This window comes from Amborella trichopoda, chromosome 4 (assembly GCF_054954075.1).
Source record: "Amborella trichopoda isolate Santa Cruz 75 chromosome 4, AtrichopodaSantaCruz75HAP2 v2.0, whole genome shotgun sequence".
Classification (NCBI taxonomy): domain Eukaryota; kingdom Viridiplantae; phylum Streptophyta; class Magnoliopsida; order Amborellales; family Amborellaceae; genus Amborella; species Amborella trichopoda.
In genome coordinates this window covers 50,137,857-50,156,395 of record NC_142339.1, presented here as the reverse complement: position 1 = coordinate 50,156,395, position 18,539 = coordinate 50,137,857, and the positions used below count along the sequence as shown (strand labels likewise).

General features: G+C 35.5%; 1 protein-coding gene and 1 long non-coding RNA gene across 2 annotated transcripts; both read right to left on the bottom strand.

Annotated features, from left to right (window-relative positions):
• Nucleotides 1-4,260: 4,260 nt before the first annotated feature.
• LOC148782555 (uncharacterized) lies at nucleotides 4,261-5,947 on the bottom strand. Its single transcript, XR_016054670.1, has 2 exons — nucleotides 5,752-5,947; nucleotides 4,261-4,772 (listed from the first exon to the last, which is right to left on the bottom strand). It is a non-coding gene; the product is annotated as an uncharacterized LOC148782555 (long non-coding RNA).
• Nucleotides 5,948-7,506: 1,559 nt separating this feature from the next.
• LOC18429048 (axoneme-associated protein MST101(2) protein) lies at nucleotides 7,507-18,318 on the bottom strand. The gene is made up of 5 exons (XM_011623167.3): nucleotides 18,054-18,318; nucleotides 15,941-16,034; nucleotides 8,549-8,619; nucleotides 8,037-8,123; nucleotides 7,507-7,936 (listed from the first exon to the last, which is right to left on the bottom strand). The coding sequence occupies exons 1-5, from the start codon at nucleotides 18,165-18,167 to the stop codon at nucleotides 7,694-7,696; spliced, it is 609 nt and encodes a 202-aa protein (XP_011621469.1). The 5' UTR covers nucleotides 18,168-18,318; the 3' UTR covers nucleotides 7,507-7,693.
• Between the last annotated feature and the right edge of the window lie 221 nt (nucleotides 18,319-18,539).

Below are 18,539 nucleotides of genomic sequence, written 5' to 3'. Positions count from 1 at the left end.
TCTTTGCCAAAAATAATAAAAAATAAAAAATATATATTACAAATACATGGCTTTATAATAAAAAATATAAAATATATATTACAAATAAGTGGCTTACTTTTAAATTTTTTTTTTTTTTTTTTTTTAAGATTCTGAAGTACAGATAACCTAATTCAGTGTTGCTAAGAATGGTAGGTGAGTTAATGAGACATGTCCGAGTTAGTTCTCCCCGCCCGAGTTTTTATGCACTGAATTGCGTTGTCTTTGTGGAGCCTTCGTCTTCTCCTCATAATGACTGGATGGAATATATTATTATATCGTCCTCTACTGCGTTTCTTGAAGCATTAAGCTCTCTGTTCGAATGTCCAAATAGCTCTATGCCAAATTTATTTTTAGCTGCCCATATAAGCAACGAGACCTGAATATTAAGCATAAAAAATTGGACAAAAATATATGTCTTAACTTGAGATTCCATTCCTACCCATTAATATGTAAAAGAAATATCATTATTTCTTGTCAATGGCAACAAAATATTGAAATTTGTCTTGAATCCCTATTATTAAGGGACCAATTTTCTCGATCCTCTAGTTAATTCGGTTGGTATTAACCCACATAAAGCTTATATTGGGTGGTCCTATTTGGATTCAGATGGTAGGTGAGTACACAAATGATAGAGCTGGGTTGCGACTTTTTGGGGTTTTTTTTCATCATCCTTTTCACAATTATCACATTTGTATAGGATCTCAAAAGATTATCATTAAATTTGACATAGATCATTGAAAAAGGTATCATATAAATATGTGATTTGATTTTTTTAGAGATCTATGTCAAATTGAATGGTAATTCTTTGAGATCCTATACACATGGGTATGGGGAAGGTCTTGTAGAATCATTACTCTTATTTGGGATGGGCTATTTTGGGTTTTTTTAAAAGAAAAAAATTATAGGATGGGCTATTTTGGGTTTTTTTAGAAAGAAAAAATTTCTATAAGGATGCAACCTTATAATGCGGAACTACATATGCACCTCAAAAATGCATCGGAAAAGGTAATTTTAATGTTGAAAAACACTTTGATTGATCATGTCGTGACCATGATCTACGTCCATTTACAACTTATTATCTACGTCGTCCATTTTCAAGATTTTCATATGCTTATAGATCTACTTGATTTTAACTATTTTTAAAATTTAAAATTTTATATTTAAATACAAAAATAGATTTTGAGATAATCCTAAGACCGTTTTACATCAAAATCATATACAGGATCAAATTTGAAAGTGCGCCTTACCTCAATGGATGCATACGTATGCCAACTGCACCCGTCTTTTAGAGAGCGAGAACATTTGGGTTTTTGTTCGTGCTTTGGTTTCTCTATACGCCGCCTTATTTTTAAGGTCTAGGTTTCAAGTTTGGAAACTGCTGCATCTATATTCGCCATTATCGAACCATAGATTTCTTATTTGTATCTACAAAAAAGAAAACTTTGGATTCGTCTTCCCTCTGAAAGTTGAATTTTTCTTCTTCTAAGATTTCAGATGTTCTCAAAAACGCGACCTTGTTTTGAAAGGTGACGCCTTTTTGTGTTTGGGACTTCTTATATCTCATCTAGTGCAGGAAAAAACCAATGTTTCTTTGGAGGGTTCTTTGCTAAAAGTTGAGACCTTTTGGGGTTTAGGGTTTTCCTTCCTGGCTTTACAGGGCTATGCCTTTGTTTCTTGAAGGTGTTTTGGCCCCTGATATAACTAAACTAATCATAGGATTCACAAAGATCTAGATCTTGAAAACATCTATCCTTCTCATTATAACTTTTTCTAACCTTATATGAAGTCAGCAATCGAACATTTTAGAGACAGAGATCGGGGTTGAAGTGGGAGTGGCCATTAATGGTGAATCTGATCCCACCCTTCTTCTGGCGAGGGACCTTGGGAAAAGGAAGGGAAATGGTGAGACGCAGCTGCAAATTCAATTCTTTGCATTGGCATTGATAAAGATGGCTCTCTCTCTCTCTCTCTCTCTCTCTCTCTCTCTCTCTCTCTCTCTCTCTCTCTCTCTCTCTCTCTCTCACTCAAATGGTGAGATGGGTCGGCTGCAAATTCAATTTTTTGCATTGGGTTTTGATAAAGAGGGCTCTCTCTCTCTCGCTCTCTCTCTGGTGTCGATCAAAAAGCATCAAGTGTCGAAAGGCAAAACGCCTCTTGTCTCTCTAAACACAAGAAGCTCTCTATGAGAACAAAGTCTTGGGACAACTTCTTGACGAAACAAAATTCCCGAAAGGAATTTTATCCCTGACGCAGAAAATGGGAAGTTAAGCCATCATAACGAGTGAGTGGCTGCTGAGTGATGGCAAGGAACACGTTTGTTGGACAAAAGATGGCCTAAGATGTGACTTTCCAATGCTTTGTCCACAAAGATGCTCCTTGCCTTCTTTTTTTTTTTTTTTCTGTTTGGCACGGGGGAATACGAGCCTTTTGTTGACAGGGGTGGCAACTTGTCGCGGACTTGGACCCAGACCCAAAGTCATCAAACCCAATGAGACCAGATCCGATTGAACCTAACCCAAAAATAATATATATATAAATATTATGTTAAATATACATAAATAGAGAAATGATCTTATAGGACCTTCCTCCACTCGTGTGTAGAACTTTAAAAGATTACCATTAAATTTGACACGGATATATAGAAAAGCCAAATCCTACATACATGTGATAATTTTTCTAAATATTTGTGCTAACTTTAACGGTGATCCTTTGGAATCTTACACACATAAATAGAAAAAAATCCCATAAAATCATTACTCATTATTTAAATAATATAACTAAAAATACTATTTAAATAATAACACCATATGAGTCGGATCCGATCGCTAGGTCTCAAGTCTATTGCCAGTCCCAAGTCTATTGCCATCCCTATGATCTTAGCGATGGAAAGGAGCATCTTTGTTGATCATCATTGGCGGAAAGGAGCATCTTTGTTGATCATCATTGGCGGAAAGGAGCATCTTTGTTGACCATCATTGGCGCTAGTCAATAAAGACATAATCCATTTCAGCCCTTGGCTTATATGTGCCGGTCGTAGTGAGCCATCGTGGACTTTAACCTAAGAAAGCTTATTTTTAGTTACTCTGTTCAGAATAAGTATCATTCTTTAAACTGATTTGTCATACTCCTAATTGATGTCAGGCAAAATATCATGGATATTTTATAGATAAGCATGATTTAGAGGCTAAGTGATCTTGTTGAATCAAATTGAAACCAACTCATGAATTTTGAAACCAAATTCATCAAAGATTGTACAGATGATGCGAATGTGTATGTTTACTTCATTTGTTAGCATGAAGTGTTTCAAAACCGAGATCGGTAGGGTGGATCGTCCACCCCTACACATGCATGTCGGATTGCAAGATCACTAATATGGATTTGTCCAAACAGGCGACAAGGAAAAAACACTACAAAAGAGAAAAACAGATTTTTTTTTATTTTTTATTTTTTATTGGCGTGTATTTTTTCTCTTTTTTTGGCAAGAGGGGAAAGGGGGGGGGGCGGATTTGAGGTGGTTATATATAAGGGAGCTAAGGAAATATTAGATAAGCTTGAGGTTGTGAAATTTTGAATTTTATTTCTATTAGGCCCGACTCAAAAAGAGTAATGAAGATTAGAAAAGCTAGGCAAATGATTACCGATGATGACAGATGGGAGTGGTGCAATAGATCCATTTTGTTATTTTTGGAAATAAATTGCATTAAATGAATTTGAGAAATGTAAACAAATTATTTTGTTGTACTGGTTTTTGTTTGATGGGGGTCTATGCATTGATGTGGACAGATTCACATTTAGTTTTTGGTCAATGTTAAATTGAAATGGCAGTTCTATTAATACACAAGTCCATTATCTCTTACTCTCTCTCTTATATACTCACACACACGTCCTAGTATTATTATGAGGACAAGGGCCCTTAAAAGGTTCCAACAATTGTTGTGCCTTACAAGGTTCTAAAAGCATCGTTGTCTGTAGTTAGAGAAGATGTTGAAATGCCATGAACACTTGATCCAATCCATAACCCAATTACAAAGCAATCTTTTATTTAGAGAGAGAGAGAGAGTAGAGAAAATGATGATGCCATGCACTCGTTGCATTTCCGCTTGATGCAGATCTCGAACTCACTTCAGAAGCAATCTTTTTGTTTCAAAGAGAGAGAGTGGGGGGAGCCATGAGACTTTCATCAAATTTTTTTATTTTCAGCAATTTCTTTCATATATTCGTAAAAATAATTCTAGAAAAAAAAAAGAAAAAAAACACTGATTATTCCATCAAGGAAAAATACAACTAGTTACATTACATATTACATTCAACAACTTATAACCTTCTATGTAATAAGCACTAAGTAATATTTTAGTTACATTACATATTACATTCAACAACTTATAACCTTCCCTGTAATAATCACCGAGTAATATTTGGGCATTGAACCATTACCTCAAATTCCTTCATAGTTAAAGTTAGTAAGCATCAAGTAATATTTGGGCATTGAACCATTGCCTCAAATTACTTGCGACCTAAAGTTAGGAAGCACCGAGTGATGTATGCGCATTGAACCATTGCCTCAAATTCCTTGCTAACTAAAGTTACAAATGACTGTGGCCTGCATAATTATGTCATACCAAAACCTCAAGCACATCAGGTTCAGAACAACAGCCATGCAACACTTTTAGGCTCATATTCATTGTTGATCAAACCCCCAAGCCTCAATCTAATCCAACTAATGCCACCCACGCCATGCTCACTATGGTTACCTAAAAAAACAATCTTCATTGATAATTCACTCTACATAGATTGCAAGGTATGCATCAATTATGACTAGGAAAAAAAGAGTTTTGAAATTCCAGAAACGATTTTTGTATTTGAATAAACCTAAAGGATTTCATAGCATAAAATAAAAATAAAGCTCCAATCAACTAGCGTCATGATAGTATCCACTAAACTTTTACATTGAATAACAACAAATTGGTATTACCATGGTGTGAAAATTAATTACAAAAAGGAATTTTAAATCTCGAATCTTTGAGCATTATTGGATAAAACAAAAAAATTACAATGTAACTGAGGCAAAAATTCAATTTTTACAGGCCACCTGGAAAACACAACCTCTTCTTCATAGACACCTAAAAAAAAAAATCAAAGTAAGATAATAATAATATCAACAATATTAATAATTCATTTTAGTGTATCTATCAAAAAAAACGAAAACAGAACCTCTTCATAGATGACTAAAAAAAAATTCAAAGGAATATAATAGTATCAATAATACCAATAATTCATTTTACTTTATCTATAAAAGAAACAAAAAAAACAAATAAAGATTTTTCCCTACTGTAACAGTAACATTTTTATTTTTAAAAAAATTATTGAAGTACGCTTTCTTTCTAGCTAGGGCTTTTGTACGCTAAAGAATTTGAATCCTTTTTTGTCTTACTTCCTTGAGAGAAAGCAAATATGGAGAGAGAGAGATTGATTGAGGGACAGGGGAGAGAGACGGAGGGAAAAGGAGGAGAGTGAGAAAGGTAGAGTAAAAATTTCTTCACAACCATTGTTTTCCTCGAAGCATAAATTTTGGACGCCAGTTTTTCTTTGAAACATTTTTTTTTTTTTTTGGGTCTTGGATTGAAGTATCTTAGGTTGGTTTCTGAAACAAAAATGGAGCATCTCTGTCGATTGATTGCTTTGACATAGAGAGTTGTTAGATCATTTTATAGAGAGTAGAAATTTTCTTACCGGTTATGATTAGGGATTAGGGCTGATTTATCCCTCTTCCTTGTATTTTCTATATTGGGATTCCACGTCGAGAGTTCACAAGGATGGGGCGAGAGAGAGATATGGAAGGAAAAATGGCGGAGAGAGAGGCAAAGCAAAAGTCAGGAGAGAACGAGAGAGAGCTCGGGGGACAAGAGAGAAGATAGGTATACGCAACAATAGTGATTATAAATCCCTCTCAAAACGAAATTTCGGCACCCTACTTGTTTCTCGCTTTTTCTACAAAATTGCTAACAAATTCGACTCAGAATTTCACCATAATTTTAAACCCAATGATCAATCTAAGACATCAGGACAATCAAATTCCATAACACCAAGTCATGAACTCACGAATTTCCCACCAAAAGTAACTAAAAAAATTGAATAAATAAACCAGTGCTGAGAATATCAGATGATAAACCCTAGAGAGAGAGACAGGGGTTAGGTTTTTAATTGAAGCATGACTGGAGGTTTTTAATTGAAAAGATTACCATTGCAAGAACTGGGAAACGTTAAGATTGTGGATGGTAAAAATTTACAATGAGAAATGGGAAAACTAATCTTTTCCCCCTAAAGTAGGTTGAAGACAGAATGATCCTGGGGAATTACAATGAGAGATGCGAAAACCATTCCCATTCCCTCAAAGTGGGTCAAAGACAAATAATGGTCACATAGAACCCACCTGGCCTTGTGTCGTTCGTCGTGTTGGAGATATGTTAAACATTCCGTTTGTTGGATATATGTTGAAAGAAAACGCTTAGCTCATAATTCATCACCATCTAAAATCTAATATATGAATGTTTTTGGTTCGTGTAAAAATATATGTTAAAAAATATTTTCATGTAAATTGTTTTTTCTTACGTACTTGAGTGTGAATATATTTTCATACCAATTGATTGTAAGACATCTTTTTATACCAATTGACGACTAATTTATATAAAATTATTCGCACTTGACCACATAGAATTTTTTATGTGAAACCTTGCTTCAAAAAGTATTTTCATAGCGTTTACACTTTTCTATGAATTTATAACAATTGATGACTAATTTATGTAAAATTATTCGCACTTGACCACATAGAATTTTTTATGTGAAACCTTGTTTCAAAAAGTATTTTCATAGCGTTTACACTTTTCTATGAATCAAAATAACCTCAAATGTAAAACCTTGTTTCAAAAAATATTTTCACTCAAACCAAACGTGCCATAGCGTTTGTACTTTTCTATGAATTAGATTAACCTCAAATTTAGAGTGTAACCTCCACATTAAGACACAAAAAATGTAAAAGAACAATTGAAATAATAAAAATGACCATATACCCTTATGAATATATTGAGGGTAATTTAATTAATTAAATTTTTTTAATTCGTAGTGACTAGATGTAAACATGCCATATATTTGACAATTATTCTAATTTACATAAAAATATCAAAATTCAGACATGTAAAAATAATTGAAGCCATCTAATAGACTTTGACATTGACGAGCCTTGAACAAATAAAACACATGTTAAGAGATGTGAGTTAATTTAGGTGGGAATGACTTAAAAAGATAAAAAATAAACCCAAAAAAACATGATCGGAAGTTGTTCGAAAAGATATAGATACTTAGTATGGTTTTTAGTAGAACATAAAGATTGACCAGCATTTGTATAACCGACCCCAATTAATTGGAAAAAAGCTATGATGATGATAAGGAGCTTTGAACAAAGTATTACAGCTATTCACTCACAAGGGCTTTTGTGTATTTTACTGTTTTTCATATTAGGAATCTTTTTCTCTTTTTTCTTTTTCCCCTAGAGAGATATTATAGAATTGAATTCCTAACTTAAAACAATTCTACAAGAACATGCGCTCTGCATAGAAATAAAAATGATACATGACAAATAAGACCATCTCACAATCTCATATATTTCCACATTTAATTAGCAATTATTCTTTTTGCCTTTGTGCTTCTTCCCCTTCCCCTTCCCCTTCCCCTTTTTCCTCCCTTTCTGAATCATGTGTGTGTCCTTACCATTCTTTGAGGCTCCATTCCCATCCATCAGATGCTTTACATTCAAAACCCCATTCTTGAAGTAACCTTCAGTAGCCCTTAGCACTCTATCCCCTGCTTTACGCTTTTCAATTTTCCTCGTAGGCTTTGTAAATCTTCCTAAAATCATCTCCTGAAAACCAAACAAATGTGACCCAAAAAGAATCACTTGCACAGAATCTTCAAAAACATTGCAACACCAAAATTCCAAAGCAAGCCAAACGAATGCTCACCTCTTGCAACATTTTCTGTTCTCTGTGCAGCTGATTCTTTTTCATTAACTTTGCTTGGTTGATGGGTATCTTTTGGTTCTTCGGAGGCTGTTGACAAAAAGGAAAAACAGTTCTTAGAGGCAAGTTTCCACTTGGGTCACTCGGTAGTGAATTTAATGTGATAAACTTAATAATACTTTTTAGCACTACAAAATATGAAAGAACAATATTTCTTTAGGAAGGGCCAATTAGACCACCAGTCTCCAACCCTGAACTTCCCATTCTTTTTTATCCCACGGACCACTTACTGCACAGTCAAGGCGGTAAAAACCACTGGCTTCGGGCAACACCCAGTGGCCATGAAAAAGGGGAAAGTAGAACTAAGTAAGGGCCACATAGTTAAAAGTCCAATTCACATGAGTGCAATTAGCTCTAGAAGGGGGAAGTAGAACTAACTCAAGGCAAGTGCCAATAAAATCACCAAGCATGTATTTTATGACATTCCTGAGAGAGTGCTAGAATAGTGTTCTCACCTTTCCACCCAAAGCAACCACCCTGCAGTTCTCCATGGCCTTCCTCTCTTTCCAGCTCATTTGTGAAGAACCTACAAGCAAAGCAAAATCAAGTCAAAAATGGAAAAGAATCTCTATTAAAAGAGAAACCCTCTTGTTCAGGAACCAAATAGATCCTTGACATAGCAAGTAATAATTCAGCATATAAAGCCCCAAAATATGCAGAAGCAAATATGCATTGGGAGTAAATATTAGCTATCAAATCCGTCCAAAACTGAGAACCGGATTAGTAGATTCCTCAACGAGCCAACAATAAGTTGGAGCATGGACTTTATCGAAGGAAAAGAATGTATCGGAGTATGTTGGTTAGGACAATGAAAGAATGACGAAGACCATCAGTTCTATGATGATTGTGGTAACACTACAGGGGATACAAAGGAAATAGGCTATTGTAGGCATAGATGCATGGAGAAGGGTTCCTCATGTAAGGGAGGACATGATGCTTCACAGTGATCAGTGAATTGTCAGGCGCCAGCTCCAAAGAGTAGGAGCAAGGGGAGAAGGGTCCATGAGTTCAGGAACCGGTACTAGAGAGACAAGTATAGTTGATCCAATCAGAAGGTAAAAGAAATTTTCTTAGAACTTGGGACATGGTTCTGAGGAAGAAACTAAATGTTAGTAAAACGCTGGGATATCATTCAAAGTAGCCATATTTAAGGCTATAGCATACTTAGTAAGGCCTCCAAACCACGAGCTTCAGGACTCGGCATCTTATGAGAAGATTTGAAGTGTCAGAGATGATGAAATATGCAATAACCAAAAAGAGAACAGCATGCACTGTTATGCATGATGATTGAAAAAACATACTTGCAAGTTGTAAGGAACGTACGCCCTTGCAATTCTATTAGTGCACTGAATATTTTCACATAATTTATTATGTCATTTGGTTTGAGTGCTACATTTAGAGGAGAATTACAACATCTTGCCTAAAATGACAGAGGATGCAATATATAATGTACTAGAATAAAGTCAACGAATAACAACTCTCAAAGCATGCTCCTTCAAGATTTTATCCAAATGAGAAATCAAAAGTAGGTATTTGGTTGCCAACTGCTGCCCATTGCATTAGATTTGATTTTTTTAAAACCTTGGACAAAATTCCGATCATTGAACATCACAAAGAGAAGGATGAAAACTTCCATGATTTGTTTAAAATCATGAACCAGCTCTTAATGTATTAAGTCATATGGGAGAGAGGGAGCTGACGAGGAAACGATCACCAGATTCACCTTTTCATTAAACACAGTGAAGCATATTAGTACTTTACTCAGGCTTGAAGAAAATGTTATCATTAGAAGACAGGCATCAAATTGGTACTTCACACATTTAATTGGCGAAGAATGCTCAGGCATCGATGTCAAAAGTATAAAATGATAGAAATTCTGACAGAAGTTCAAAGTGGAGATGAAGGGAATTGGTCCACTCGTTGAAGTGCTAAGGCTTGTTGGTAAAAAGGCCAAAGATAAATCATTCAAAGATATTGTAGATTTTTTAGGGCGTTCCCTGTAAGCAGCCTGCAGTAGAATGAGCAAGAGTTAGTTAGGGATTGGCCCTTGATGGGGCAGAATATCGGAACAGGATTCGGGTAACCAACCCCAATTAGTTGGTATAAGGCTTTGATGATGATGATGATGATTTCATAGAACATCGATGCCAGACAAGGTAAGTAATACAGTTGGTAAGCCCATGCCTTGGGTACATTGATTCATTTTATTTCTTTCAATTTCGATCATTTATGTCATAAATTTTCTAAATGCCTATTTAAGGTTTCTAAATTCTTGCATAATACCTTGATGACGGAAAGTTATTCTTTTTTTATATCTGTTTTGGCAGGTTAAATATAATCTCTTCATTAATTGTATATTTGAATTAGAGCTATTTCTCACTTAACTTTCCAGATTTCTGTGTAGAAGAATCCAATCAAGAAGTTTGACAAAGACATGACAATCCACTTCAGGAAAATCAACTCATTTTAAATTCCTCAATTTTCATAAGTTAACCATTGCAGTGCATTTAAAATTAAGACATAGTAAATAGATATTCATAGGTCAAACTTAATAGTCAAAAGTTTTTATACATCAGAAATTGCACCAAACCCATTGCCTAGAATTATGAATAATAACCATCAAAGTGTTGAGTGAGATGTGATTGACTACAATTGTGAGCAAAGTTTATAACGCAGTGTGAGCTCTTAGAAGGTTGGTTGGTGGCAGAGGGAAAGTGCCCACTTGAGAACAACAAGACTCCCGGTAATTCACAGATTGAGATTACAAATGACCTAGAGAGTAGCAGCCTAGAGTAGATCAACCAAAAACTAGCCAAACCAAAGGAAACAATTGAATGGAAGTGGCAATGGGAATGGTGCGGCAGCTAAAGATTCCATGCACAGACTCTCTCCAAGGCCATAGAGGGTCTATGTCAGTCAGTCTTCATGGTGTTGATGGTTTTGGTGTCATGAGAAGCCATGAGAGGAATACCACATGTATGAAAACAGTGGTAATTAACATAAGTCACAAGACTGGAAAATGTAAGGATCAGGCCAACCATGGAGTGCATGTTGATCATTGCTTGCAACCACTTTATTTTCTATCATTATTTACAAGGCTGTAATGTCAAATCTGTCACACATCATTCGAATGTAGTGGAATAATAGAAAAATACATATTGGTTTGAAATCTCGCATCGCATACATGTTAGAGTTGTTTTGTAGATTCTAAGTATTTTTATCTATAAATTCGATTATATTTGGCAAGTAAGATAACGGATGTTTACAAGAGTAAAGTTTTGCTACTTCATTGTCCAAATGTCTCCCATTCCAAAAACACACCTTAGAGATGGATTTAGCATCTAAAACAAATAATAAATCACTCTAGATGCATTTCTGATTTAGATCGATGATTTTGAAACCCAAAAAAAAAACTAATGATTTGCATAGAATTAAAATGAATGGGCAAAAAACAATGTTTAAAATGATCTATTTTTAAGGTTCAAAGACCATTATTTCCGGATTAACAATCATGGGTCAAAATTATCAACCTGTGAAATATTAGATCCAAAACCCATCTCTAAGATGGACTGTTGGAAGGAGACCGCATTTGAATTAAGATCACCTAAATCACAGCCTAGGTATAAAGCAATGCTTATCATCTAGAGGTATTATCCATACAAAATAAGCTGCAAAAAACATTCTTTGTATATGAAATTCATAAAAACATTTAAAGTATTTTCATTTATTTTTTGCTTGTCTTTTAGATTCTTTATACCCAAAGCTCTCAGTGACCTTGATCCCTCAACAAGCTCTAGACCTCAACTACCCCCTCCAAAAAAAAAAAAAAAAAAGAGAACTATAAAAGAAAAGAAAACATGGGCATGCACACAGGCAAACACACAAAATCCTTGCTCCAATTGGTCATTAGACCTTGGAACTAAGATGTCTAGATACAGGCGTGGATATAAACACATGCATAACAGGAATATGACTGGTATATCTCGAAATCTAGAATATGGATACGACAACAAGTATCCCATCAACCGCATCTAAAAGTATAATATCTAAAAATATATAATATCTTGTATAATACAAAACTATATCTATGCAAGACATTGATACACATTTGTAGCATAACATAATGTGTAATGTTATATATATTTTTTGGGTAAGTGTGTAATGTTATATTTTATCCATGGTATATGTTAATGTTTAAGAACGCAGAAGGTGCTGCCTACTAGGCAGATGCCTCATGATCCCAAAGAAAACAAAGATAAAGGATAAGACAAGGTTGCTTCAAGATATATATATATATATATATATATATATATAGAGAGAGAGAGAGAGAGAGAGAGAGAGAGAGAGAGAAAGAGAGAGAGAGAGAGAGAGAGAGAGAGAGAGAAAGAGAGAGAGAGAGAGAAGGAGCAGCCAAGGCAGCAACCTCCAATGTGGTGTGGTCCGCCTAGTCCTCGGGGAGAGACGTTTAGGGCGCCTAGGGGGTGGGCATTTAGAAAAAAAAAAGGTATAATGTTTATACTAGCATCATTTTATTCTTCCAAGTTAATACAGTCAGGCAACATGCACCAAACTTTAGGGCCAGCAGGCTTTTAGAGGCAATTTTCAGCCTAGTCTGCTCGATAAAATCTGGGTAGCAGATTTTGGAAACTATAGAGCTTATGCTACCATTTGAGATATGGGGTCACAATTTCCCTATCAGAGCAAACAGTCATGGCCCCGTGAAGTCAGGGTATTTTTTAGGGTAGTTTTTAGGTGAAGATGTCTTAATTTATTTTTGTCAAGGACAAAAGTGTCAAGTTCAAGCTAATTTTAACAGGAGTTCTAATTACATTAAAATTGGGATTGCGAGATATCTATTGCTTAGAAACCTTGTTTCCTTGAATTCTGGTGAATTCTGCAGACCCATTAAGGCTAGACTTGTTAGCATCCTTTTAATTTTGAATCAAATTCATCAATTTTATTTTAGAAATTTTGTTTTTTTTGTCCTAGTACAAATTTGGATCATCTGGTATCAGAGCAGGTCATCTCTCCCAAAGCGCATCCCACTGCAATTTTTAGCGATGGCAGCTAGAGGAAAGTGTGGTAGTCATAGCCAAGGTAGTAGAGTTGTAAACGCTCCACCCCCTTTGAACAAGGGGATTCCATCATTCATGATAGGGATGGATTTGAAGCCGAGGAGAAGAATCGTACTTTAACCCAGGAAAAGAACTCTACATTAGAAGATCCTTAGGTAAATTATAGCCCGATGATTTTTTGTATTGGTTCACTAAATGTGAGACCTCCTTAAAATGGAAAGAGTTAACAAAAGAAGAAAAAGAGTAAAATTTGTGGCTAATCGATTGAAGGGTCATGGCATAATATGGTAGCAACAAGCAATTAGAGTTCGTAAAGGAAAAGAGAAAATCACGAGGAAGGTGAAGTTTTACTTGAAGGAGAAGTTTATCCCTACTAATTATGCACAACGCTTATATAAGATATTTCACCAAATACAACAAAAAGAATTGAGCATGCAAACATCAATGAGTTCTATCTCTTGATGATCAACAAGTGTGATGATCAACTGTTGCGAGGCAAGTAAGTGGACTGAAATTGCAAATAAAAGATGAATCAATTTTGCATAGAATTTTTAGTCTTGAGAAAGACTATTCAGTGTTTTAAAATGCAGGATACGGCTCGATGCGGTCTGGATGTCGAGGCCCCAAACGCTTCTATAGTTCCCTGGGGTCTCCCCCTATGGGTCGAAGTGGAGTCCCATAACATCATTTCTTGGGCATCTGCTGAAGCCTAACCCTTGTGGAGGCTTTGGCATATTTTTACACTATCCTTGATCATTGTAGGGCTATGCAGGTCTATTGGAATCATATAAGGTAGGAGGCAAACCAGGTTGCTGACGGTCTAGCTAAACAGGGTGCTGCTTTTGATCAACCACCGGACTAACTGGGATCCTTTTTGTCTTTTCCGAGGGCCTCTCTTTTACCGCTTTCTTAAGCCCTACTGTATTGGGTGGCCTTTATTTTCTTTGGCTGTTGTACTGTTGGGGACTTCTCTGTGAGGAGATTTCGCTTGTTTTTTACCCTTTTCCTGGTTCCTCTTTTTGTCACTCACGTCAGTGACTTTTTGCATTGTATCTCTTTTTAACCTTCAATACAATGTAACAGTATCAAAAAAAAATAAAAATGGAATGGTCGGAAAGGCTCCCCCTATGATGCAGCCCAGAATACTGCTCTCGAGTATCTAGACAAGAGAGATAATCTTAAAGTTTACAAAACGAACAACAAAAGGGCAAATTCATCATTGAGTTTATCGTCTTATATCTTTTATTTTATTTCTTGAATCTTTTTATTCACTTAGGGGCATAAGCAGTAATTTCTAGATTCTTTTATGTCTTTTTATTCACTTTTTTATAATAAAAGGCCATGATTAGATTAGATGGATAGCCAGGATTAAGTCTTGTTTAGGGTTTTCTTATACACGGGATATACTCAAGCATAATGGATAATTATGTTATGGACTTTTATTCAAAACCCTAGAGCAGCAAGTGCTCTTTCTTTTACCTTCGGTTTTTTAATCTTTCTCTATTTCTGGATCTTTCCTATCTCCTTCTTTGCTAAAACCCTAGCTCAAGCTACTAGGTATGCGCCACCCTATCTCAAACCTTTGGATGTTGTGAAATATATCCCTGAGGGGTCCCATTAATGAGTGAGGAAAAGGGTGCGTTGGAGATTCACCCTTGGACCCATTGTCTCCATTTTTTGACCCATCCTGTCCTATATCTAATCTAAAATTGAACAATCTATGTGGTCATAAGCTTTCCCCAAATCCAATTTAATTACTAAACCATTTTCACCACATAGGTATCTAAAGTGTATGGCCCCATGGACCCCATCTAGAATTAGTCTGTTGGTCACTGAGAGATGATAAACCTTTCCTAGGACAAACTTAAACCTGCAGACTGGAACTCCAGTTTGGATCATTTAAATGGAGTTCAAGATACCAAAGCCCTCAAATTTTCTGCACCTTTAAGTTTAGGAATCAGAGCCAAGAAAGTGGAATTGGCTCTGTTCTGAAGTCAGCATCTCTCATGGAATTCATGGAAGTATTGAAGGACCTCATAAGACAACATATTTGAGACAGATACCCATTGTACAATTAATTGTCATCTAAAAAGGCTCTCAAATCCGTGGAACTGAGATTGCAGGTTAGGAATTTAGGTTCCCTAACCAGAGAAAGATATATTCATTAGCTTCAATGATATATGAAAGCGCAGTGTGCCTAGAATGCCTTCAATAGAAAAATAAATCAATTAAAGAAGTATCCCACATATGTGCATACAAGTATACATCATCATTATATTGGTTCAGGATTCATGAGATAGACATGGCAAAAGTTTTATGCTGGCTGTCAACCTAACACAATCCTCCTCCTTTCTCCAGTCTTGGGAGCGGCATAACCGGTATTGGACCCCATGGCAGAGTAGATATTCGGTGGAAATATATACACAGAAGAATGTATCTCAACAGTAAACATTGATATCCTATACTTCTTCAAATATTCTGCACACTTCACAGTTAAAATTTTCAACACATTTCTCCATGAAACATAAGCTTTCTCATTGTTCATACTCAACTTATAGTTCAAGGAATTGAATGAGAACGAGAAGTTTGGAACATTCAATCACTCTATCATGACAATAAAAGACAGTATGTATATGGGCAATACAAAAGAAAGATGAAAAACTTAGTTTTTCAGAAAAAAAACATTTATTCATAACAATAATGGAAAAAGGAACAACACAACGTAAAATTAGAATAGATAGATGCCAATTGGTTAACCAAACAGAAAGTTACCCAAGAGTTCAACATCCCGGAGCAATTTCCTGAAGTCCTCTTTACCACCCTGAAAATCCACCTCATCTGACTTTCCCTCTCCAGGATTTGATGGCTGCAAAGAATTCAGGAAATGTAAAGCATCATGAAAATCATGAACCCTTACATTTAAACTGCACCAAGCATTGTAATCAAAACATTAAACAAGAGGAACCTGAAATACAATTAACAGAAAAACAAATGGAGGACCTCAGCATGTTCAACCTAGAAAATCAAGAACTAATGGATGATTGGAATTGCATTAAAGCTAGAGAATGCCACACTCAACAATATCCAACAGAAATCAATGTGTGGTTAGTATGTGATTGTTTAGATCTACATAGCATTTTAAATGAAAAATTTTCGATTCAACCACATGCATAATAAATTAAATGAAAGGCTAAGATTTCCCTCAATTTGATGGGACATGTATTTAATGGCATCAATGACCCCATTAGTTGCTCAATATTACTGCCATCTGACTCAAATAGTAACTTGTCATAATGTTTCCCCAATCTAATGATGTACACAACATACAGTAGAATGCAGATGAGGTGGTTTTAAATCTGCATTTATATGCACAAGGGGCAATCCTCTTCTATTTCATAAGTGTAGAGAGAATGGTTGTAGGCTCTACTTCTATGCAAACTTGAGTCTTAAACACAGAAATACCATATAGATGCATATATTTCAATTGCAATACGCTACTCATTGACATGCATATGTGACGTGAGTGGTTTGTCTTACTCATAATCCAATGTGAATGTCAATATTTAGCAGATGAAGGAAGATGAATGAGAATGGATGGTGGATATGAAAGGAATAATAATTTGATCATCTGTATTTTCTATGCACAGACTTCAATCCCAATATCTAAGCATATAAAGGTAATGTTAACAAAATAGTGAAGATGAAACAATCTACGATTTCCATTCAGATATTTAAACCCCACTATCAAAGCAAGGAAAATTAATATTATGGAAAGAGTAACTGTCACAATATCTATCGTCTTACTGACATATTAAATCCCATTATATATGTGAATTTCTAAAGTTTGGACTTGTAAATATACTAAAAATAACAGTCAACTGTGAGTTTGGTTTCCTTTCCGTGGTCATGTAAAAAAGGTTTCCGGTAAGTTTGAGTTGATACATCCTGAGGTACAACAACACTAGTATAACAAAAAGGTGCACCATGGGTGTTGACATGGATATGACCGTGGAAGGGTCACTGCTATAATACAAAATGGATTCAACATAGGTTAGATACAGCCAAAACAAAGGTGTGCTACCCACACAGGCGTGTACACACACACACACACAATACAGTTTTTTTCCTACATTGTTTGAAGTTTCATTTTCTTTTCTCTTGGAATTTAACTTTACAGTTATGATGCCTCATGCCGACGTGACCAATAAGCCAAGAGGCCAACCACGACATGATTATTTATCTTTCTTTTATTATTTCAGATTATAAAACGATCAGCAGAGTCTCATCACTGTATTCATAGGGACTTACTCTCTCCTATGTTCAACACAACCTAAAAGAACATATACAAAGCATGGAGGAAATCGCAAGCCGTTACTTACTTGTTTCGAACAACAAACATAAACACTCTTGGGAAGTTCAGAAATGAATCACTAACTTCGTAACTTCTGTAAATTGTTTTAAAACTTATCTTCTGTAAATTGTTTTAAAACTTAACAATTGGCTTAGATCAAAGGGCACTCATCAGAGAAGCTAACAGCTAACACTAACTGCTAAACCTGAAATGTATATCAGAGTTAAGCTGGCTTTTATATATCTTGTTGCAGTCCTAATATTTGGAAACCCATTTAGGACTTAAGTTTGTTCTTAACATCATAAAATGTTTGCAATAGAAGCTTGCTTCCATTTCCCAATTCCAGAGAGACGAAGCACAATAACATAAAAAGCAGAGAGAGAGAGTGTGAGGAGTGGGAGACCAATCATAAAGAACAGAGAGAACGAACAATGAAAAAAAGGAGAGACAGAGAGAGCAAAAAATAAAAAGTCTAGGTCAAAACAAGATTTACGGAAGCCAATCCAAAAGATAATACAAGAAAGAAGAGAGTACCATTAAATCACGTCGTTTTCCAGTACGGGATCTATGAGCATCAGAAGTATCATACATAACCCTGGGCGCCATTTTTGGAAAATCACTCCTTGCATCTTCGATGCAAAATCGCATCCTCTAGATTAACCACAAGGAAACCCAAGGAAAAGTAGGTCCAGCGTTAGGTTTCCACTTCCAGAGAGAAACACAGTAAAAATAGACTAAACACACGTAAAAACTCTAAAATAGAAACACGGGTGCCCTGCCTCACTGTGAGCATATTCGGAGGTTTAACTCTCGAGAAGCTTTTTATGCTTTCCCTGCGACATGAAACTCCAACCGTTCATTTTGAACGGAAGGTTAAGATTGCTTCAAACAATGTCACATTTCTACACTACTTTATTTTTAGTTTTTTTTTTATAAACTATTTTGACGCGACGTCGAATCCTTTTTTTTTTTTTTAAGCTCGCACTATCAAAACTTTTCAAAAAAAATATAATAATAATA